This window comes from Anabrus simplex, chromosome 1, assembly GCF_040414725.1.
Source record: "Anabrus simplex isolate iqAnaSimp1 chromosome 1, ASM4041472v1, whole genome shotgun sequence".
Classification (NCBI taxonomy): Eukaryota; Metazoa; Arthropoda; class Insecta; order Orthoptera; family Tettigoniidae; genus Anabrus; species Anabrus simplex.
The window spans coordinates 1207140689-1207167059 of record NC_090265.1 but is presented as its reverse complement, the minus strand read 5'-3'; the positions used below and the strand labels follow the sequence as shown (position 1 = coordinate 1207167059).

At 37.7% G+C, this 26371-nt stretch overlaps 1 protein-coding gene across 1 annotated transcript in view; it reads right to left on the bottom strand.

Annotated features, from left to right (window-relative positions):
- LOC136877512 (uncharacterized) overlaps positions 1-21997 on the bottom strand; it is a 79449-nt gene extending 57452 nt beyond the window's left edge. Inside the window, exons 1-2 of the mRNA XM_067151624.2 lie at positions 21736-21997; positions 18094-18234 (exon numbers count right to left, since the gene is read on the bottom strand). Of these exons, the coding sequence (XP_067007725.1) occupies positions 18094-18234; positions 21736-21879 (285 nt within the window). The 5' untranslated portion in view covers positions 21880-21997. The remainder of the gene's footprint in view (positions 1-18093; positions 18235-21735) is intronic.
- Positions 21998-26371: the final 4374 nt, after the last annotated feature.

Here is a 26371-nt window from a genome sequence, read left to right as displayed (position 1 = left end):
GTAGATAGCTGAATCTGGCAAAGAAATCAGCTACAGATAACACGATGGCAAGCATAATTGGCAGTCATACAAATTTTAGTGAAAAATGGAAGTACATGTATAGATACCTAGGCAGAAACAGGTTCCAAGAAGGACATAACAGGAATCGTTAATGAACACGGGGAGTGTGTATGCAAGGATCTACGAAAGGCTGAAGTATTCAGTCAGCAATGTGTAAAGATTGTTGGTTACAGGGATAATATCCAGTTAGAGAAGGTGACTAATACTAAAGAAGTATTAAAATTTACCTATGATAACAATGACATTTATAATAAGATACAAAAGTTGGAAACTAGAAAAGCGGCTGGAATTGGTAAAATGAATGGAGAGTTTCTATAGTAGCCCCTGTGTGTAAAGGAAAGGGTGATAGACATAAAGCTGAAAATTACAGGCCAGTCAGTTTGACATGCACTGCATGTAAGCTTTGGGAAAGCATTCTTTCTGATTATATTAGACATGTTTACGAAATTAATAACTGGTTCGATAGAAGGCAGTTCGGTTTTAGGAAAGGTTATTCCACTGAAGCTCAACTTGTAGGATTCCAGCAAGATATAGCAGATATCTTGGATTCAGGAGGTCAAATGGAGTGTATCGCGATTGAACTCTCTAAAGCATTTGATAGGGTGGATCATCGGAAACTACTGGCAAAGATGAAAGCAATTGGACTAGACAAAAGAGTGACTGAATGGGTTGCTATATTTCTAGAAAATAGATCTCAGAGAATTAGAGTAGGCGAAGCTTTATCTGACCCTGTAATAATTAAGAGGGGAATTCCTCAAGGCAGTATTATTGGGCCTTTATGTTTTCTTATATATATCAATTATATGTGTAAAGAAGTGGATTCAGAGATAAGGCTTTTTGCAGATGTTATTCTGTATACAGTAAGAAATGAGTTACAATTTTGTGAGCAACTGCAAAATGACTTCGATAATATGGTGAGATGGACAGTACGTAATGGTATGATGATAAACGGGGTTAAAAGTCGGGTTGTAAGTTTCACAAATAGGAACAGTCTCAGTTTTAATTACAGTGTCGATGGGGTGAAAGTTCTATATGGGAATCATTGTAAGAACCTTGGTGTTAATATAAGGAAAGATCTTAATTGGGGTATTCAAATAAATGGGATTGTAAATAAAGAGTACAGATCTCTGCCCATGGTTATGAGGGTGTTTTGGGGTTGTATTAAGGATGTAAAGGAGAGGGCATACAACTCTCTGGTAAGACCCCAAATATGGTATGTTTCCAGTGTATGGGACTCTCACCAGGATTACTTGACAAATACTTATAAAATACAAGAACAATGTTGTCTGAGTGTATTACAACATAATCACTTTATTAGCAGTACTAATTTAGATGTTTTTACAACACCATCAGCTGCATTCAAGTAAAGAGAAACCAGTAATTAATATAAAATACATCTCAACATTATTTACACAACTTGTTCCTTTAGACATTACATTAAACTGTAAATGGATAAAAATGACTTGTATTACTACCAGTTAACAAATTTATAGGTCAAAAACAGTTAAAAAAACTAACAACATAAAAAAGATTTTCCATCTTAGGATACTGAGTTTGATCACTTCAAGAGAAGATCAGAGACACTGAAATGACACACAAGGTGTAAAATAGTAAATAAGCAACACCAAATGTAAAAAGTGATCGAACTCAGTACCCTAAGTTGGAATTTTTTTTTTGCTAGGGGCTTTACGTTGCACCAACACAGATAGGTCTTATGGCGACGATGGGATAGGAAAGGCCTAGGAGTTTGAAGGAAGCGGCCGTGGCCTTAATTAAGGTACAGCCCCAGCATTTGCCTGGTGTGAAAATGGGAAACCACGGAAAACCATCTTCAGGGCTGCTGATAGTGGGATTCGAACCTACTATCTCCCGGATGCAAGCTCACAGCCGCGCGCCTCTACGCACACGGCCAACTCGCCCGGTGAATATCTTTTTAATGTTGTTTGTTTTTTAACTGTTTTCGACCTATAAATTTATTAACTGGTAGTAATACAAGTCAATTTTATTTATAATTTAATGTAATTTCTAAAGGAACAAGTTGTGTAAATAATTTTGAGATGTATTTTATATTAATTACCGGTTTCTCTTTACTTTAATGCAGCTGATGATGGTGTTGTAAAAACATCAAAACTAGTACTGCTAATAAAGTGATTATGTTGTAATACAATCAGATAACATTGTTTTTTTGTATTGAATAGGTGGAACCTTTTTATAAGTATTTTTAAACTCAGTTCAATACAGATAAATTGAGATGAAATTTCTTGTTAAAAGGAGTACTTGATTTGAGAATTGGAACAAATCCGAAGAAAAGCAGCTCGATTTGTTCTGGGTGATTTCCAACAAAAGAGTAGCATTATAAATACGTTGCAAAATTTGGGCTGGGAAGACTTGGAAGAGAGACGAGCTGCTTGTCTAAGTGGTATATTACAAATCATTATTCTAGTCATTGTTCCGTATTGAAAACAGCTATATCAGTAAGTTTACACAAGGAGTATTTTTATTACACCACCTATTCAATACAATTCATTCCACTGTTGTGTGGTCATATGAACATAAAAACTACCAGATTTTTAAGGTACATCTTTTGCCCCTCTTTTATAAGAACTAATATCAAAAGAATTTGTTTGTGGTGAGATACGTAGATGACACTTTTGTAATAACTGATAAAAATGTCACCAATAGTAGCAAAATCTTAGAAAATATAAATAATATTGACCCTAACTTGAGTTTCACTAAGGAAGATGAAGACAAGAGCTCCTTAAAATTTTTATACATAAGGGTTACCCGAGCCAATAATACTTTTGATTTTCAGATATATAGAAAGCCTACATATTCTCCGATAACTATAAATAATTCCTCATTATACCCCGGTTCCCAGAAACAGGCATCATTTCATAGTTTAATATACAGAGCATTAAGAATCCCTCTTTCCCGTACTAATAAGGACTGAGTTAAACTACATAAGGAACCTTGCCAAACTTAATGGGTTTAAGGTCGAGATGGTAAACCGCTTAATTTATAAAATCAAAAACAAGTTATACACAAATCTTATACCCGATAAACCTAAAACAACTAAATACGCCACTTTCACATATAATAGCCCTGTTGTCCATCAAATTGCGAATACTTTCAATAAATGTAATATGAACATAGCCTTTAGAATGATTCACACAACTCGAAACATATTCAATTGTAATAAGATTAATTATAACAACAATAGATATTCAGGTTCAGGAGTCTACAGATTAACATGTTCTCAGTGTGGAATTTCCTATGTTGGACAGACTGGACGAAGCTTTTAATTAAGGTACATGGAGCACTTCAATGCAGAAAAACATAATAAATATTCAGCAATGAGCACGCATATGGAGGAAACTGGATACCATTTCATTTCAATAGAAAAAGATCTCATAATAATCAGGAATACAGGCAAAGGTAAACTTTTAAATGAATTAGAGAGTTTATATATCTTTTCGAATGAGACATATAATAAAGATCAAAATCTTAATGACGACACAGAAGTCAGAAGTCCACTACATACTTTAATGCCTAAGTTATTTAATGTGGTCAATCCAAGCCATAATAGAGTCCCTCGGATATTTAAATCCTTAGAATCAAAAACTCCCTCTATTTCACTAAATACTAAAAACCTACACCTGCTCCTCCAAACCACCCCCCTCCTACATTAGTATCGGCATGCAAAGCTCCGCCTACCTCCCCTCCCTCTCAGCATTCCCTACCACCTTTACCGCATCGATACAACACTAGGAGCAGGAACTCCAAACAGACTAACGCTGCTGAAACATTAGGACGTTCATTGTATTTGACGAATGAGTACCCCTTTTTATACACCATTTCATTACAGAATGACCACATTCTTTCCCACAGAAGTCTACATCTTCAAGGGGCATTTCCGTTTTCATGAGATTGTCATTGGACCTATCACTCACTCTTATGAATAGTCTTAGCAGCGATTTTGGCCAACACTCCAATGACTAGCACTTATCATACTATGGTTTTTACCCAACATATCAAAATATCTTCATCCGTATCGCCTTCCACATATTTTTAACCCTTATGTTTTTAAAAACAGATCTCAACTTCAACATATATATTTGATCATACTTTTCCTATCCATTGAAGCCTTGGGTTCGATTCTGTTCCCCAAGCATTAGATATTGTTCAAGTTTTTTACAAAAAGGATCCATTTCAGAGTAAGACATTTATTATTTTTAAGAAATAACATGACGCAAAATTCTTTTAGATGAACATTTTAATTTTCAAAGTGATTTTAGTATGTGTACATATGTTTTATCTAATATCTTTGTAATGTAAATATAATGAATCCACAGTGTCACTATTATTAAGAGTTCGTTAATACAATTTATGTAAATTTGATAAGGCCTTCATACAAAATTTTGTTTTTGGGATTAAATAAGGCTGATGATGCCCTATAAAAGAGGGGCAAAACATGTACCTTAAAAATCTGGTAGTTTTTATGTTCATTTGACCATGCAACAGTGGAATGAATTGAATAGGTGGTGTAATAAAAATACTCCTTGTGTAAACTTAGTGATAGGCGGTATGTTTCGAGCTGACAGTGGAGAGATTGCATGGAAAGACATTAGTAGACGAATAAATTTGAGTAGTGTCACAATATGATCACAATATGAAGATAAAGTTGGAATTCAAGAGGACAAACTGGGGCAAATATTTGTTTATACGAAGGGGAGTTAGGGATTGGAATAACTTACCACGAGAGTTGTTCAAAAAATTTCCAATTTCTTTGAAAATCATTTAAGAAAAGGCTAGGAAAACAACAGGTTAGGGATTGGAATAACTTACCAAGGGAGATGTTCAATAAATCATTTAAGAAAAGTCTAGGAAAACAACAGATAGGGAATCTGCCACCTGGGCAACTGCCCTAAATGCAGATCAGTAGTGATGATTCTGAATTCAGTATTAGAACTTGACTTATCGATGTTTGAAACTGAAATAAAAATATGATTCTTAGTTTTGAGTAAATTAAGTTCAAAGTTTTGCATTATGATTCGACTTCTTTTTTCCCCTCCCTGGAAGTATTAGAATTCTCCCGTTGTGTAGGTGAGACCTCTCATACACAGGCTTCATTGTATGTACGACATCTGGTGGTATTCATGCTTTATGCTTAACTGTCAAGTAGTTGATTGCTAGCTTTATCTCGATGGTATGAACACCAACTTTCTGTTCCTAATGGACACCTATGATGGGAAGGCCTGTCTTTATTAGCAGTCAAATGATACAATGTTGCCCATATAGCATCTGTCATATCTTTTGTGGAACTGCAGTTCGAACACAAAGCAATTCAAAACTAATAATAAATAATGTTATTTGCTTTACGTCCCACTAACTACTTTTTAAGGTCTTCGGAGACGCCGAGGTGCCGGAATTTAGTCCCACAGGAGTTCTTTAACGTGCCAGTAAATCTACCGATATGGGGCTGTCGTATTTGAGCACCTTCAAATACCACCGGACTGAGCCAGGATCGAACCTGCCAAGTTATTCAAAACTAATTCTGACATGGAATGTGTTCCTGCTTTTTGAAGAACAAAATGTCTTTCTTTCATAACCACACAATTCACACACCAAACCAAGAACTATACCCCATTCAAATATTTGATTTTTTGAAATTCTTAACCTTCAAGGTAAAGCTTTGAAAGCAACTAGAGCATGCTTTAACATTTGATCATTTCTTTTTTTTTTTTTTTCTTTTTTTTTTTTTTACGTCGCACTGACACAGATAGGTCATTGGCGACGATGGGATAGGAAAAGCTTAGGAGTGGGAAGGAAGCGGCCGTGGTCTTAAGGTACAGCCCCAGCATTTACCTGGTGTGAAAATGGGAAACCACAGAAAGCCATCTTCTATGCTGCCGACAGTGGGGCTCGAACCCACTGTCTCCCGGATGCAAGCTCACAGCTGCGTGCCCCTAACCGCACGGCCAACTCACCTGGTTTTATTAAATTATGAAAGCAATCTGTGTCAGCAATTATTTTAAAATTATCACCAGGTAAGTCACAGTCATTTGATACACTACTATCACCTGTAGGTCTCATCTTCGATTGTGATGCACAACTTTGTTTGGTACATACGTTTTCATTGTTTCCAGTTTTACTGGGTTTTGTGTATGGGTAACCACAATAACTACGTTGTTTCTTTCTTACGTTTTGATATTTACAGTCCATGACAACAAATTTACACCCAAATGCACACAGGTAAACAAGCAACGTGACAAAACACAAGGTAACAAACCATGGAAGCTGCCATTACAGCCGCATATACAAAATACACACGTGGAGCCATCTGTAGAGAGATATTCTGCAAAAACAAGCGCCAAACATGACTTTAAAACATCGAAAGAAACCATGAAATTCTCCGTGCAGCGGTGCCACGCCCACCTCAGGACGAGACACGGGTGCACTGATCCCTTTAAATCAATTTGAGCACATTTATGCATGAAACATGTAAAAACCATACATTTTCTTAAAGTAGAAGAATTAAGCTTTCATCAGGAAACAAAACCAAAAAAGTGAAAATTCCGTCCAAATACGTAATTTCAGTTGTTAACTTCTCGAAGGAGTGAATGAAATCTCGATGTATATCAAAACACTACTATTGCATTCCAGCAAGAAACACCAAGTCTTTCCGTTTATGTTCTGCGTACTCATTGAGCATCATAACAAATGTAAACGTAACTTTATGAGCTATTCAGACGCTATTGATGCAGTTGTGAATTCTGAGAGTGATATTAAGTTTTCCTTAGATATTTCTGAAGAAGTTAAGAGAAAATTCGTGGAAGAACGATCAGCTGAAAGTCTGAGCGAAAATCAGCAAAGCGACATCGTCAAAATATGACGTGCAAATCTGAACGGGAAACCACATTTTATTTATTCCTACGAGTAAAGCAACACAGAGGACTGTGCAATGTGTTCAAATAAAAAAATCAAAGGTGGTCGATGGGAAACTGTGTCGTTTTCTGCAACTTGTGAAAAGAAATCTGGTCCGCATCCAGGCATTTGTTTTAAACTGTACCACATGGGAGTCGATTACTGGACTAAGGTGTGAAACAAATTAGAAAAGCTGAATCAGTAGCAAAATCAGACCTGTATATAAAGATTCAACGCTGTATATAAAGTTTATTTAAATTAAAGCACTTGTGTACAACTTGCCCTTTTTAAATACGAAAGGGTGAGCAAACATTCTCTCTTTGGATACGACTGCTAAAGTATGCAACTACTTCTGTATTATAAAAACTTGTAATTTTTACTAAAAGATGCAATATTTGTACAAAATATATTGAAACATATAAACTTGATAGGGTTGATTGTTAAATAATATAAAACTTTATTGTGATGCTAGTAACAAACCTGACAAACTTAGGGTGAACCAACGACTATGGGCAGAAGAGTTCCCCTTAGGAGTTTTGATGAAACCTTTGTGTGGGAATTGATATATAAATTCATTTCTGCTACCTTGCATATGTGGCAGCGGACTGCTAAAAGCTAAGGGAGAAAAACCCCAAAAGAAAAATCCTCTTCGGTGATAAGCCTAGCAACTCAGCTGGAAGAGTAATTTGCCAAATGCTTTCAACCAAAGAACAAGCCTCGGAACAAAAAATAACTCAACTGGAGACCAAACTTACAGTACTTTTGGAAATAACTATGACTCAAATGAGTCCAAAGCTCATCCAAACAGTGTATGAGGAAACGAAGGACACGAAAAAAACAGGAAAGTACCCTAAGCATTGCTTCTTTGAACATATTAACACTGTTACAATAAAAAGTATTTATAAAATCCTCCTTATCAATACAAATCAAATCATCTGTTAGATGGAACAGAGTCTATACATGTTTCAGCCTATTCTCAAGGCCATCTTCAGTAGCAGAACAATTATTACACAACACAAAACAAATTAAAAATCTTGATGAAGTGCAATGACAATGATCACGATTAATGAATCAAAAAACATGTTGAGGTACAAAGTCCTCTCGTCTGATAGGTCGTTCCTGATTGACAATTAAAACTTGCCAACTGTTAAAATGAAACACTGTGCTGGGCAGTGTAGTGAAACCGTCGATAACGTGAATTAAAAAAAGGGTAACATCTGTAATGAGAAAAAGAAAAAACTATGAGTGGATGAAAAACAAGTCAAAATATTGTGTGAAAAGAAAACTCAATCGACTTACTTGTAATAAAAAGTTGTCATCTCGAGTGGAACGACCTTGTCAGTCTTAAGTCACAATAACAACTAATCAACACCATTTATACAATAGCTGAAGGTAATGGTTTCAGTAAAGCTTTCGTGAACAAAATCCTTAATAAATTTAAAAATAAACCCAAGACCACCTTAGAAAAAGAATCTTCCTCTAAAGAGAAGTGTACCACATTTACCTTTAATAATAACATATATCCTATTTCAAACATTTTAAAAAAAACACAAGTTAAAAATAGCTTTCAAGACCGTTCACACCAATGCAAAAACATTTTTTTTATTCCCATACTGTCAATGACGACAAAAAATTTACAAACTCTGGGATATACAAATTAAAATGCCAATCTTGTTTTTCTACATACGTAGGACAAACAGGCCGTAGCTTCAATATAAGATATTCCGAACACCCCAATGCCCTGAAGTACAACCGCTACTCAGCCATGGGCGAACATTGTAGGGAAAAAAATCACAAATACACGACAATTGACCAAGATTTCAAATTCTTGCACTATGAACAGAAAGGTCCCTTAATATACTGGAGAATATTTATTAGATATTGACCAATATAATAATCCCGTGCACAACCTAAATGAAACCAACGAAAAGAAAAATGTATTACTGGAAACCTTTGTCCCGCTCATCAGTGAACAATTTATTAATAAAAATGAGTTTCACTACCGACATTCTAGAACAAGACCCGCCCTTCCCTCAACATCCCCCTCCCTCTCCCAACTGCATCAGCACGGACACATGGTAAGCCACACACAAGCTTAGTTGTTAATGTGAGTTGAGACTGACAAGGTCGTTCCACTCGAGACAACAACTTTTTATTACAAGTAAGTCGACTGAGTTTTCTTTTCACACAATATTTTGACATGTTTTTCATCCACTCATAGTTCTTTTTTTTTCTCATTACAGATGTTACACACTTTTTAATCCACGTTATTGACGGTTTCACTACACTGCCAAGGACAGTGTTTCATTTTAACGGTCAGCAAGTTTTAATTGTCAATCAAGAACGACCTATAAGACAAGAGGACTTTGTACCTCAACATGTTTTTTAATTCATTAATCATGATCATTATCATTTCACTTCATCAAGATTTTTAAAATGTTTTGTGTAATGTAATTATTGTTCTGCTACTGAAGATGGCCTTGAGAATAGGCTGAAACATGTATAGACTCTGTTCCAACTAACAGATGATTTGATTTGTATTGATAAGGAGGATTTTATAAATACTTTTTATTGTAAAGTGATAACCGTCAATACAGAATGAGATTTATAACTTGCAATATTAACACCGACTGGAAAATGAAATGAAATAACAGATATGATGAAGCGTAGACACATTGACATCTTGGGTCTAAATGAGTCAAAGCAAGAAATAGAGTTTACTTTATTCTTGACAATGACACTGACTGGATTTCTGATGTTACTTTCATTAATGAGAGGATTATTAAAGCAGAAGTGTGTTTGAAAAGAGAGTAACAGTTGTGCAGGTCTAGGCCCCTCAGCAAGATTGCAGTGAAGACGAAAAGCTGAACTTCAACAACTAGAGGACAGTATAAATGAGGAGAATGTATTACTAATGGAAAATTCCCAAGTAGGAGTAGGTACATATAACTGGATACGACAGGATTATGGGGACTTTTGGATAAGGGACAAGGAACACCGAAGGAAAACTTGTTGGTAAAGAACACATGGTTCCAGAAAAAAGTCATAAAATAACACGGTACAGCTGGGATGGTAGCTAGGCCTATAAGTCGGTAATAGATTACATGATAAGTTCATAACTGACCTAAAGTGTGGAGAATGTGTGCGAGATGTGAAAGCTATTCCTAGTTAAAGAATACTTTGTGTGGTCGGCTATGCACCCAGAATCATATTCACAATACCTTGGACCAGGGCTGTCCAAAACAGTGTCGATGACTTATTTTTAACGCCTTCTAAACATACTTTTAGATTTTAGTGCCGGGACGGTCCAGGAATATGTTCGGCTTACCTGGTGCAAGTCTATTTGACGCCATGAGCGACCTGCACCTTTGGATGTGCGATGATCAGGTAGGGAGAGGGTGAAACCCAGTGTCGGCACATAGCCTACTCCTGTCTAGCAATACCAAGTGATCTGCTCAAAGCTTGTCAAACCCATCCGCCAGACGAATCGCCATCAACAAGATCACATGCCCTCACTGCGGAAAGGTTTGGAATTGAATGCAAGCTTTTGGCAAGCAATCTATTGATTAGAAATTGTATACCACCACCTCTCCTACCCAGCCAACGTTCTGATATTGAAAATTTTTTCCACCAACGGAACATGAACTGGCTAGTCACAGTATCAAACCATATTGACTTGGAGTCTGTTCTACAGTTTGCCAGCCAAGTAGTGGTTCAATTTTACAAATACGCTGACACTGTTGTGGTACACATCTCTCTAGAAATGATCAGAGCCAATGAATCTCTGAAGTTGTAAAGTAAAACTGAAATTATTTCTTCCATCAAAAATATTCTCTCCTTTTGCCAAACCTTAGGTAAACAAATGAGCATCTCCCTCATGATTTGGAATCTCAGTTAGGTTGTGATTTACAGTTGTAGGAATATTTTTCTCTTTAATTGGATGGAGCACACATATCAAGTATTACATGGTAGTGTATATCTATTAGAATGGTTTCTGTTACTTTCAAAGTATAAGAACCGTTTGTCAAACTGTTTCCCTTTCATGACTGCATTAGGAGAGATGACATTCATTTCTAAACTTTGTCAAGGATAGTAACTTACAGATATTAAAAATTGTTACTACCATTACCGATGGGGTGCTTTAAATGACTGACAAAAACAATGGGTTTGAGGCTCTGTGGCTACTAAAGATGGAGCATTTCCAGTTTTCAATAATAATGTTATTTGCTTTACGTCCCATTAACACATTGGAGACCATGTCTTAAGGTGGCATGTGGGCAGGCAGACCGCCATATTTTGAAGGTTTTTAAAAAATTGTAGAAAATAGTAGGTAGGTTGCAATTGTAACGTGTATATATCATGAAAAAATTAAAAGTGTCTATTCTACAGATTAAAAAGTTGCATTAAGATCTACTGAGTACTTTTCACATTACACATTTTCCAATGGTATGCCTTTTGCAACAACAACAAAAAGTCTGACAACAAAGTCTTACAAATGATGAGCTTGAGTGCGGAATAGTTTGAAGCATTAAGGGACACAAAGTGCTAAAGAACACATTTGATACCACCAGTATGTCTCTTTCCTCGTTACTTTCCAACTTTCCGCTTTTCTTTTATCTGCACGGGCGTTGCAAGTGCATCCAAATCACCAAAAGTACCCGGCGAATGTGAATCACTCCCTGCCTTTGAATTATCATCGCTTGCGTCACTTCGTTCTAAATGAAAATCCAGTCTATGAAGATCGTGAAACATTAGCTAAATAAACTACAAAGTGCAAAATCACATCTGGGTAGAATAGGTTATAAATACCTTCATCACTAACATGAAGTTTGATATCAGGGTCTATATCTGAATCATCTACCTCTTCTTCTGAACCACTGTCACCAAAAATCTCTTCTAAAATCTCTACAATTCCACCTTCATTCAATGATCCAATAATTATAGCAGAAACAAAATGCAGTCTAAACACTTTGCACGATGTAAACAAAACTCTGAAAGCGCGCGCCTTGAACAGCTGGAAGCAAGGCTGGAAGCATGGAGTGTAGAAGCGAACTCGAGCAAAAATAAGCTGCTATAAGTCCGAGAAAACAACGACAGAGGACACGGAGTGGTATGTATACTTTCCGAGCGAATCTCGTCCTGGCTGTGTTGACAATATAACAAATACGCAGGCCCGAGTTAGCCTCGGGCGCGGTCAGTCTGAGCTGTTACCCGACCCCGATACACACTCAGGCTCGGTCTCCAATGTGTTAACTACGTTTACGGTCTTCAGAGACGCCAAAGTGCTCAAATTTAGTCCTGCACGAGTTCTTTCACGTGCTAGTAAATCTATCGACACGGGGCTGGCATATTTGAGTATCTTCAAATACAACCGGACTGATCCAGGATCAAACCTGCCAGTTTGGGTCAGAAGGCCAGCACCTCAATCATCTGAGCCACACAGACCAGAGATGTTCTTTCATATCACTGCATTATTCTCCAGGTAACCTTATGCAAAGGTCCTGGTGCTCAAACAAGTCATGAAAATGGTTAACACTCACTACAATGCATCATCTTCCAATCATCACCGATTGCTCAAGAACAACTTTAAACGGAACAGGTGCTATACATGCAAATATAATTCTTTACATGGTGGTAGTTTAACAGGGGTAAAACCCCAGAAAGATTCTGCAGTCTACTTGATGAAATGTGAGAATGTCCGTAATCATCTTCAATATAGTATTACAAGAACTATTTTATGGTGGTGGTTTAACGTCACACTAACACATCAAAGGTTTCAGGCGACAGAGGGATGGAAAAAGGCTAGGATTGGGAGGGTAGTTGCCGTGGCCTTAAATAAGGTACAGCTCTAGCATTTTTTGCTTGGTGTGAAAATGGGAAACCATCATCACGACTGCTGATGGGATTCGAAACCGGCATCTCACGAATACAAGCTCACAGCTACACGGTCCTAACCACATAGCCAACTTTCTAAGTATTCCAAGGAACCTGAAAATATTTTATAACAAGTAGATTTAGCTTTCTTGACAGATATCACTTCCAAATTAAACAAGTTGAAATGAAATTGCATCAATTCAATAGCATTATCAATGCTTTTAAAAGACTAACTCTGGATTATACATTTAAAGAGAAATTCTGTTTCACATTTCTCTGTCTGCAGTGTGTACTGGGGTGGAAGATGTACAGCCAGCACCAAGAGGAGGCCCACATTCACAAGACTGTGCACCATTCTACTCTAACAAATGCATCTAGGCCTAATAGCATTTCAGAGCATCTACATGTGAACTGGCAATGGTTGGCTTCTTTACCGTAACCCTGGAAATAATTAAAAAACCATGTTAGGAGACAGAGACAGGAGGAAAATACTGATTATTTATAAACTTTAGAGTTCCTGTATATCCAGATGTTGTGCTACTATGCATACAAAACACCCAGGGAAATCATGCCGATTTTCCTTTGTGACATCACATGAGAGTATCTGGGGCATGGTAAGGTGGGGGGATACAATTCAAGGACTACCTTCCCAAAGCCAATGAGGTATACAATGTTGTTGCAGGAAAGAGAACATGTATTGAGGAGAATGCAAGAATGGAGCTGCCACTCTCCCTACTTCTCGACCCAGGCAACCTATGACTTATGCCCGATGGCAGCCCTGACAATACTCTGTGCCATAAAGTGCCTGAGTGGAAGAATGGGGGCAATGTGTGTAATAACAATGTTATAGAGCAACAGTTAGCAGCATATAATGTATAATCCTGAATACCACCCACACTTTTTTCCCCAAAATATTTGTTCTAAATCTTGGGTGCAGGTCGTATTCAAGCCGTTCATCTCTTGTAAATATATACTACGTTTACATGGAGTATTGAAATAGATTTGAATACAGTTACCGTACCCAATATACCACATGTAAACGGGCATTCAGGTCTTATTATGTTCTAGTTGCGTTCTAGAAAACAAGATCGATTTTTTCTCAATACGGTTACAGTGGCATGTGAACGCGAAATGTAAGGTAACGAAGTATGGTAAATCAATGAATATGGATAAATGTGCGGTAAATATGAAAGCCACTGCTGCGGATGCTCCATTGTCATTTGTTTCACAAGTGTTGCTGGCATGCTGGGTGAGTGAATAGCTGATCTCACTGGATATCGTACTTAGCGAGAGTCAAGACTGTTGGTTACGGAAGTCTACCTCGCTCACATTCGAGTTCCGTATCTGTCTCGATAGTAAGCGATGGATTCAAAACAGCGTCTGCGGTCACTTACTGTGCATGAGAAACTCAAAATTGTAAGCGAAGCTGAAATATACGGAAATCGTGCCATTGGCAGAACGTACTATATTGATGAATCATGTATTCGTGATTGGTGGAAGAAGGAAAAACTTCTAAAAAGTAACAGCGATCGCAGAGCGTTCCGCGGGCGGAGTGCAGTGTTTCTGGAAATTAAAGAACGACTCCACAAATTTGTGATAGAAAAACGTGAGTTAGGATATGGTGTTTCTAGTGAAATGTCAATTGAAAACACTAGAGATCTCAAAAGAACTCAAAACAAAGGGTTTTACTTTTATTGGAGAAAGGGATTGTGCATTCGGAGACGTACGTCTATTTCACAACACCTCCCTGGGGCGTATGAAAAAAATTAACTGCCTTTTAGCGTCACATTCATTTGAGGAAGCAAAATTCTTATTTGTTGTCGCAAATTGGGAATGCTGACCAGACACCTGTCTATTTTGAAATGCCATTGGAAAATACAGTGGATACAAAGGGTTCTAAAAGTGTAACCATCAGAACAGGTGGTAATGAAAAGCAACGATGCACAGTAATGTTGAGCGTATTAGCAGATGAAACAAAATTCCCTCCATATGTGGTTCTGAAAAGGACACTTCCAAAAAGAAACTTGCCGTCTGGTGTTATTGTTAGAACACATGAGTCCGGCTGCTGGATGGAGAGTGTGTTAGTTGAGGACTGGGTGAAGTGCATTTGGCAACATCGCCCGGGAGCTTTGTTACAAAAACGAAACATGCTTGTGTTGGACAGTTACCGAGGACATACAACTAATGCCGTAAAAAATGTGATAAGGAAAGGAAAAACCAATCTTGCGATAATTCTATTCTACAGCTGTTGGCCTTTCAAAACTGCAATGAAACAGTTGTACACTGAATAGATGTCTGATGGTGATCACGTGTTAACACCAACCGGACGAGTGAAGAAGCCTAAAGTGGGACTAATATGCAGCTGGATCAAGACTGCATGGGCGCGCATTCCCAATGATCTAGTGTTCAAAAGCTTTAAGAAATGCGGAATTTCGAATTCAGTGGATGGTAGTGAGGACGACTATTTGTGGAAAGATACCAGTGACGAAAGTTCCTATGGTGAAACTTCAGATGACGACGGTGAATTGTGAATGATCTACGGTGAATTGTGAATGATCTGAGTATTGGACCGATTTTGTTTATGATTTTTGTGATTATTTTATTAACTGTAGGCTGTTTGAATTTATGTTTGTGGTATATTTGAAGAGAATGAAATAGTTATGCAAGTTATTTTATTCTTTATTTTTTTCCGTATTTTGCAGTCTCAAATTTAAGGAACGGGGTCTTATTCGGCGGTGAGTGGTATTTGGGATTATACGGTATATACATATTATGAGTGCATGAAGAGATCACCGGGTGAGCACTTGCGCGAGCAGCAGTGTTGGGCACGCACCCAACATTGCTCCTAATGAGCAATCTAGGTGCTTTGTAGCTGTAGCGGGCTGATGAGAGTGTGAGTGGATGTATTTAGACATGTATAAATCAGTATGTTTTAGGAAGTAATAGGTCGTAATTTGTTGGCGTTTCTTATATCATTTATAGTTTTAGTTATTATAGGCTACAATGCACTAAATCTGCATAGATCTAATATATCCATAATACGGCAGCAAAGAGACCGAGGGGCAAAACAATTCAGTACGGCTAAATACTTAACTGAGCTAATTATAAAGCTATGTATTGATGAAGTTCAGAATAATAATAATAATAATAATAATATTTGTTTTACGTCCCAGTAACTACTCTTAAGGTTTTCGGAGACGCAGAGGTGTCGGAATTTAGTCCTGCAGGAGTTCTTTTATGTGCCAGTAAATCTACCAACACGAGGCTGACGTATCTGAGCACCTTCAAATACCACCGGACTGAGCCAGGATCGAACCTACCAAGTTGGGGTCAGAAAGCCGCCTTAACCGCCTGAGCCACTCAGTCCAGCAAGTTCAGAATAAATCTTTCTGCATCTACTGTATAACTACGCCTACACTTAGGGATGCAAAGTACTGTAAGGTTTCAGAGCAAACAACAAAATGTATATAAAATTAGCTTAGTGACAAGGGTGGTATCTTGTCTACTCTGGGTTAGAAACGACCACAACCCCGAGTCCTTAACGTAAATAGATGACTGATCGAGTTATAAAAAATACAATTAAAAACTGTTATTTGCATCAGAAAGTAGTGCTTACATGTAAGAAACTACTTCCTGTATCAGAAGAATGAAATGCTTTTAAGTGAAATACAATAATATTAAGGTAGATATTGAAGGAGATAGGGTTTAGATAGAAACTGTGAGCAGCACAGTGAAATCTATTGAGAGACAGTATTGTAATTTGGGTGTGTTCATATCTACAGAAAATTAGAAAATGCAGACAGGAAGTTATGCCAATATGTCTCGATGAAAGTAGAGCATATGCAAATTTGACCTTTAGGAAATGCTCGTAGCATATTGATTATGGAGTATTAAAAAATATAACAGCTTCTAACAGACTTATGATTGTACATATTAGAGGTTCGCCTGGATTTACAGAAGGTTGAGAGCTGATTTACAAGGCAGGTACCACTTCTGGTGACTGCCATGGCCAGATAAATTTGGAAAATTTAGAGAAGTGGGTCAAGGAGGGTGTAATTCCCAGCCTCACAAAAATGGACAGGCCTTGTGTTGTCTAAATGGACAATGCCCCCTACCAAGGGAAACAAGTTGACAAACTGCCTGCACACAGGATCCTTAAAAAGGGAGATCTTAGACTACCTGGATAGACATGGAATATAACCTAAAGAAAATAAATATTATATTGATAAATTATTTGCCAGTCACGGACACACTGTTGTGAGATTACCACCCTACATGTGCTACTATCTAATTGAACTTGCTTGGAATAAAGTAAAAAACTATGTAATATCATATAACATGACAGGTGATATGTCTCTAACACAACTGCAAATGTTAGTGCATGAAGGAATAGCAACAGTTACAAAATCTGACTGGGCTACTTTCTGTCATGAAGTGCAACAAACAGAAGACTATTATTGGGAAAAAAGACTGCATTATGGAAGATGTAAATTATAAGTTTGTTACAAATCTTGGCCACAATGAAGACGGAAATGACAATGGGTCAAACGATTGTAGTAGCGATGGTGATAATACTGACTGTATTGGTGATGATGCTGACAATGAACACATGGAAACATTCTGATCTGCATTTTCTCCTCTACACTGAAGGCAAGCGGATCAATGTTTTTAGTACTCATCAGTAGTACACTTATTAAATTATCCAATGAGGTCTGCCCAATTCAAACATAATTTATATACATTATTATATACATTATTCAAATATACATTATGTTGTAAAATTTAATATTACAGTCAACATGGACAATACAAAAATATGAAATTCAGCCATTTTGTCATGCACCCATACTATTTATTTGTAGATCACCAAAACTGACAGTTAAAATCACTAATAGCAAGTAGAACTGTAAGTAAGGGAAAATTATATTTTACAAACAGGAATATAAAACATACAAAAAAAGACCACACACTCTTCCTCTGAAAGATCCTTTGACGGATGCATACACTGTACCCAATGTGCGATTTGAAACATCTACCAAAAAAAAAAAACCAGAAAAAAGAGAGTAAAATGGCAGCTGAGATAGGAAAGGACTAGGAACAGGAAGGAAGCAGCCGAGGCCTTAATTACAGAGTTCAAACTCGCCAACCTCCCAAATACAAGCTTATATCTACACAACCTGTACCACAAATTCAACTCTGTGTCAATCACAGATTGTAACTGGTGTTGCAACTCACCTTTGCATGCTCAGCAGCAGCATTGGCTTCAGCCAAACGCTGCCTCGCCCAGGAAAATTGCTCCATGAGCTCGTGATGAGCCTCTAGGCGTTCTATACAGGGTAAGCAAACTGTTTTTGGTAAAGGATCATTCACGGCAATCTGTAATGACAATTATTTAAAATATCAATATTTCTCAAAAACCACCTAAATCTAATTTAGGTAAACAGTTTACAGCCAACAAAAACACGTTCAAACTAAATGCTAACAAGAAAATTAGCATTAAAAAGTAATTCAACAAACGTATCCATGCAGTAGGCTCTAAAATGTAAGATCTGACTGTTGCTTAAGGGAATACTCTTAATGGTCTACATAACATGAGTTTCAGAACAACCACCAAAAATGTTGCAAAATAAAAGCCATAAAAAGAAAATAGGGGAAATATCCAAGTTAACAGAACTCTATCAAAAATGACAGATCAGTCACAAAATTGCAACTAGTGAAAATCTTGAATTAATGAACAAACAAAATGCAAAGAAAGCTGAAATTCTTGACAAAAAACTTGCAATATCAAGTCAGACACACTACTTCTGATCTACCACAACAGATAAGGCAAAATGTTGGATGTTTTAGGAAATGTTATCAACTTACTAGAAGGTTTACTGCCTGAGAGGAAGTTTTCTATATTTTGGAAATCAAGTGTGTTTTGTTCTGATTGTAGAAGATGAATGTGAAAGTGTAATGAAAAGGTGGACTCTCAAAAACTATAGAAAGGTAAAAGAGTTGTGTTATGAAAATGCTGCAACCTTAGGACTGAAAAGACATGGGAGCAAGGAGACAAGCTGCTTGACTAAGCGGTATGTTCCAAAATGATGTGGAATGACATTAGTAAATGAATCAGCTTGAGTAGAGGTTTTAAAGGTAGGAAATATCATAATATGAAGACAAAGTTTGAATTCAAGGGGACTAATTTAGGCAAATATTAATTTATAGAAAGAGGAATTAGGGAATGAAATAACTGATCATGGGAAATGTTCGAAAAATTTCCAAGTTTTTTGAAATCATTTAAGAAAAGACCAGGTAAACAACTGATATGGAAACAGCCACCCTAGTGACAGCCCTAAACGCAGATCAATTTTTAATTTTTTTTACAATTAACGTTATGTCACACCGACACAGATATTATTGGCACACTTTTTAGCGATAGATTTACACCCTAGTGCTGAATCTGTAGAACTCTGCAATCTTCGAGATTAGTATTGACAACCTTTGAACACAAACTATGAATCGCTTATGCATTGCTGTGCGACATCTGGTGTACACTTTATGTACTAGTACTGCTGTTTACACAGCAAAACCAAACTATAGAATTCATACTAGGAACAAGATTTGCAACAAGAAATGTTATATAAGTGTGTGCGACACAGATGTTGGCTTAAGATAATAAAGGTATAGAAAATTCATATTGATCGATCGTATTATCGATTCAATTCAGATTTCATTTCCATTCAGCTGGCAGTATTATCGGAACCGGGAGAGCTCCCTCCTTACTCCTCACCCCCGTACACAAATCCATCGCTACAAAATGTGCCGATAATAGGTATTATGGCGATGATGAAACAGGAAAGTGCTAGGAGTGGGAAGGAAGCAGCCATGGCCTTAATTAAGGTACAGCCCCAGCATTTGCCTGGTGTGAAAGTGGGAAACCACGGAAAAGCATATTCAGGGCTGCCAATAGTGGGGTTTGAACCCACTATCTCCTGAATGCATGCTCACAGCTCCGTGCCCCTAACTCTCTAGCCAACTCACTTGGTCAGATCAATGGCAGGCCCTATTAATCGCACACTTTTTAGAGGTAGATGTTTGTACAGGGGTGAGGAGTAAGGAGGGAGCTCTCCTGGTTCCATTAATACTGCCAACTAAATGGAAATGAAATCTGAATTGAATCGATAATATGATAGATCAATATGAATTTTCTAAACCTTTCAAGCCATCAACTGTATCACACACACATTATATAACATTTCTCGATACGAATCTTGTTCCTAGCATGAATTCTATAATTTCGTTTTGCTGTGTAAACAACAACAGTACTAATACGTAAAGTGTATGCCAGATGTCGCACAGCAAGCATTCCATAGTTTGTGTTTCAAAAGTTGCCAATACGAATCTCAAAGATAACCGAGGTCGACCGATTCAGCACTAGGGTGTCCTATCACAAAAAAGTGTGCGAGTAATATTTGTTTGTCAAAATAAATGTGTGATAAAAATAAAGTAACATGTACTGTCTTGAGAAGAAGTTATGTATTTTTCCTCATTGCAGAAGTTCAGTGTGAAACTTTATGGAGTAAAATTAAACATTTAGGGCCTATACTAATTATGTAATGTTATGTTATTGAATTGCATATCCTGATCCAGTACAACAGGCAAGGATGGTAGTGCGAGATTTACAGTATAATTACCGTGAACCTCACCATGGCAGTTATTACAACAGGTACTGTTATTGTACCATTAATATGAACCTCAAGGAGCAATCTAGAATCTCAGTTATTTTGAAAAATAAAGTTTATTCAAACCAGTATTCATATCATCCTTTATGCAAAGTGAAGAGTAAAATAAATACATATAATACTATCAGAAAGAGAGAGACATCATTAAAACAAACCGAGTGGGAAAGGAATTGCACCTAACGTGAGAAGTTCCAAGATCAGCTTGCTACATGAGAAATAGAAGACAATTCCCAAGGAAATACTATATCACGTTACAATATTAATTCTTGCTTCGTTTATAGGCCTACACTTTGAGAGAGGATATTGTATTTTTTACTCATAACCCAAGTAGCCTATTTGTGCATTTGTTTCATCAACACAGCATTAACTACATCATAGGATGCATATGTGTCTTTCTTTGATCATCTTGGCTTAGCACGTGTCATTGAAATAGGACCTTAACTTGTGCTGTATTGTAGTTACTGGTAAGGCTAACTATGTCATACAACTGTTCCAAAACTAAGCAATGTACGTGAGCACCATCGGTTGCACTGTAACACACTCAAAAACATGTAATAAGTACTGTACTCTTCTGCAATTTAATATTTTAATTCAATCATTATGTTCTCCTCAACCAAATACACAAAATTCTACTTGTTAGATATTCATCACACTGTAGCTACGTGCTCTGAAAGTGCACAATAATATAGTAAGTTAATAGTATTATAAAATCCCATGCACATTTCTGATATCCGTAATCCTGGAATCCATGTCTTGGTTACTAAACACATATGAGAACTGCAGAGTAATCACCACCAAACAAATTGACTCTGGTATTTACTTTCGGGCATTCACGACGAACATTCGGGTTTAAAACATTGAAAGTAATCCATTTTGGAACTACACCCAGGTTATGGTAGTTTAATTCACACCTCAGGCAGGCTATAGTAATAGTTTCTTACAGATTTCTTTTCTCGAAATATACATATATTCAGCACATTATTTAACATCTGAATAAATACTTGAAACAAGAATACTGATACAAGCAATCCCTTTCAAAATATGAAAACTGCACTTGATACAAGTAATGTACGATAATATATAATACAACTGTACAACTTCCAATAGACGTCTGTAATACTTCAAATTACAAAACGCTGGAACTGAAACTAACCGTGATAGGCAAATACGTGTTAATCTTCTCTGCAAGACGCATTCTATCGCCTTCTTCACCATATATATGAATAACAAACCGATTCATTTTTGAACACAATCGGCAAATAAAACCAGTAATAACAGCCTTATCTGTGCTCCCCATTGTTGAAGTAATGATAAATCACTATGATACAGTCCCTAAACTCTACACAAAATGCAACACACTAAATTCACACACACGCAACTCCTGTCACGATCACATCCCTTCATGACAGCTAGCGCTTAGATCACTTGGATAAAAACACACAGATCAAGGAATATTTATCTCTTATATTCTTTGAAACCGTTACCTACGTTATAATACAAGGCCTGGAAATAGAGCCCGTAAAACGCTATGGAAATGGTTCCACTGAAGTTCAATGCCGGGCCGCTAGGATCGCTATCTTACCCCCTGTCGACCAGGCTCGCGCCTTTAAACGTGTCCATTAACTGAGTTTGTTGAGAATGTATTATGTATTTGTCAGATGTTAAGCATCCGCAGTTCCAGTCATGGTTTATTCACGAGAAATTAAGGGTAGTGGAATTTCGTTTCACAAGTTTCCAGTGAATGTTCCTAAGATTTGATCCGAGTTACGTCATAAGAATCGGGCGATCCCAAAATTTGTCACTGGACTTTTTTTAAACTATGCTACCGTGACCGGCAATCATTTGAGAGGCATCTTCAAACTCAGAAATCTTAAATTAGGAAACCAACGAGGAAAACAATTTGCCCAACAAATTTCACGAAAAAATGAATGTAGCAAGAGCTAAAAATATTGTATTTTCCCCTGAAACAATCTCTGGTTTATAAAGTATGGAGGTGGTTTTGTCCCGAGAGCATAAAATACAGTTTAAAATAAGCCATTTGTTTTATGGAGCATTTTATTAAATTGTTCAATGCGCATAACGTCTGCAACACCTCACATGGGACATATTCAGGAACGAGAACAAACGAGCATTTTTTAACCGGGCGAGTTGGTCGTACGGTTAGGGGCGCGCGGCTGTGAGCTTGCATCCGGGAGATAGTGGGTTCGAATCCCACTGTCGGCAGCCTTGAAGATGGTTTTCTGTGTTTTCCCATTTTGACACCAGGCAAATGCTGGGGCTGTACCTTAATTAAGGCCACGGCCGCTTCCTTCCAACTCCTAGGCCTTTCCTATCCCATCGTCACCATAATACCTTTCTGTGTCGGTGCGATGTAAATTCACTAGCAAAAAATAAAGCAACTTATAGTACTGAAGATGAACTACTCAGTTAGTTAATTAATGATTTCCTGCCATATATTAAGAAACTTAAAATGCATTCAGAGAAAGTAAAGAAAAACATCAGAGAAATGTGTCAGGCATAGATCTTGACTACCCAGTCCACTGTGGCCTGCGTAAAATACCTCATAAGTAAACATTTGCATTATGCATTGATGAGGAACCTAACGAGCTATGACATCGAGCTCTCCTTCAGCTACCTAAGACGCCAAGTGGAATACAATGACATTATGGATCGTGTGGCAAAAGAAAAAACAGACTGTAAAGGCTGTTTAGAACATATCTGTTCTCCAGCTACTCAAAGTCCAACATTGTGTCTTACTCGTTTTCAAGATCGAGGAGCCCTCAGATACCGAAAATCGTCTGTGGCACTTCTGCAGTGAACGACGGAATTTGTCACTTCCGCTACGCAGTACTTGTCCCGAAGAGAGTTACTAAAAGGTGTACGTTTATTTTTTCGAAAGACATGTTCAACAGTGAAATTAAGTGTGTAAAGTGTAAAGGCGACAAAACACCTCTTTTTCTACTATGAAAATTTCTGAGACCTCTGTTAGACAACATTGCTTTGAGCCACTAAGGTAGAAGAGAGAAAGTTTTGAAACTTGATAAGAAGCCCCTCAGAAGGAAAGTTTTGAAATTTCAATGACATATCCAAGCCAATGCAGCACCGCTCTATAAATAAAGTACTGTCAATACTCGCAAAAACATTCAGTTCTTTTTATTTACGATATACTTTACTTATTGACATATACGGCCATACGAATACAAGGGGGCAAGTCCGCGGACCAAGCGGCTGAATTGTGAACTAGGAAGCGACCCGTTTCCACGAGTGCATTTCAAGGCCTTGTATTATAGCGTAGGCAACGTTTGAAACATTTAAAACAATCAGCAAGCTAAAAAAGCTCTCAGCGCCTCTCGCGGAAGAAATCGGTAACGTTTCGAGATCTCGTCTTGAGCGGCAGGCTGTGTAACTGTGGGTGTGAAATAATGTTGGTTTTTTTTTTTTTTGATATGGCAGGGGAAAATCTTTTAAAGACACCACTCTGTGTGGGAGTTTGATTTCCACCAACTAAAAACCCCTGCCCTCTTCACTCAGCCCATTCTGGAACTGCTTGTCGGCATGACATCAGAATGGAGTGATGTATATTATTAAGTTCTTCCTTTCTCTTCTTTTTCCTTCATCGCCATAATGCTTGTCGCCATTGCCTTTACTGTGTTCCAGGCAAATGGGCTCTCTAACATAATTGGATAAGGCATCGGTCTCCTAAACCGGGGATTGTGGGTTCGAGTCCCACCAGGGGTATACAATTTTTATCACTACTTTCTCGTGATGATTTGTAAGTACTTGTATCGTTTCGAATTCCGATATCACATTCGTTCGCTTGATAGCCTTTCTTTATTACTTTCCTAAGGAGAGAAGAGTTCTGCTTCATCATTTGTTTAACATGTGCCGAGGCAAGTTTTCGGCCTATTAATGTCACCACACTTTGAGGGAGCTAAGTAATACTCTAACGAAGATTGTGGTCTAGGAAGTCTCACTCTACTGGATCTGCATGTTTTAAGATAAAATGGATCCTACGTCGGTAGATTAAAATAACTTAAAGAAAACCATTCAGTTTATAAATACAGCCCAGTGGTGTCCATAAATAATATTCCAAGTAACATAACTGCATACAGCACAATACTTTCTCCAACCGGAGAATATATTCCCTGGCGTGAGTCGTCGGCCAAGTTGTTGGCAGGCTTTCGTTCGTTCTTCTTCCCATCGAACACAGTAGAAAAAAGTGTGTTCTACTGTATCCCTTTCAGAACAGTGCCGACAACCATCTCCCTGCGTCTTTCCCATCTTCATGACGTATACGCCGAATCTTCCATGTCCTGTCAGGATCTGCGACAGATAGTAATCTACCTGCCGATGTCTACATTTAAGCCAGTGTCCTATGTCGGGTATTAGCTTTCTTTATTACTTTCCTAAGGAGAGAAGAGTTCTGCTACATCATTTGTTTAACATGTGCCGAGGCAAGTTTTCGGCTTATTAATGTCACCACACTTTGAGGGAGCTAAGTAATACTCTAACAACATCGGTTGTGCCATCCCATCAGTCTTGCCAGTCTAGTAAGAGCTGGTTTCTCAAGGCTTTCTTTTCTTCTGCAGGTATAGTCGCACCCCTTTCATGCCAAAGTTTTCTCTCTACAACGAGGAGGTCAATGGGAATACTGGCAACTACAACTTGTAAAGCTGCTGTCGAAACAGTTCGATATGCACAAGTAACTCTGAGCAGCATTTTCCTCAGTACTCTTTCCATAGCTCTTCGGCGAATCTTCCTCCTGAGTGCATTGTACCAGATAGGTGCAGCATAAAGTAAAATGGAATATACTGCAGAGCACATAATCTGTCTCTTAACTGTTCTTGGTCCCCCGATGTTAGGCATAAGTCTGGCTAATGCCGATGCCTTCTTCTCTGCCTTTTGGGTTACTGCCTTCACATGTGCACCAAATGTGCAATTCCTGTCAATAAGAACCACAAGGTATCGTACAGACTTCCCTGGGATAATCACTGTATCTTCTTCTTGTTTCCGAATGGGTCTACTATGGACCACGTTAAGCATCATTCATTTAGGGTTCTTCCTCTTTCGATCGGCCCAGTACTTCTTTATCCTTTCGGAGTGGGCTTCTTTACGTTCTCGTGACCAGTTGTTGCCGGTCCGTTTTCTGCTACTTTGATCTTGGAATCCCTTAATTTTGTTGATGATTTTTCTGTATTCCTGTCTGTTGTATACTACCTGCTGTGATATATTATTTTCCTCCATATCTTCCTTGACCCCTTTAAGCCAGCTAGTTTGTGTCTTCCTGTTCTCCATGTATTCCAGAATTCGCTTGGCTGTTCTCTCTGGTGGCATTCTTTTAATGTGTCCGTAGAAGCAGAGTCTTCTCTTCTTGAAGGATGTTGTGATTTTTTCGGTCCTTTTGTATAGTTCCTCATTTGGTCGCAGTCTAAATTCTTGACCCACTTTCCTGGGCCCTAGTATCTTCCTCACATCTTCCTTTCTGTCTTTTCAATGTTTTCTAGTAAGCCCTTCCTGTTCAGTGGAATATATTCGATCGCATATAGACTTTCTGGTTTGATGACAGTGTTGTAATGTCTGATTATTGCAGTGAATGAAACTGATTATTTATTGTAGACATTTCGACATAACTGGTATGCTGCTTCCACCTTTCTTGCCCTTTCCTGTAATGCTATTCCTGATAGTCCTGTTGGGGTTATCCATTCCCCTAGATATTTAAACTTCTGTACTCTTTTAATTGTTCCATATTTGGTGAGAATATTTTGTGTCGGATCCTTTTTGTCCTGAAT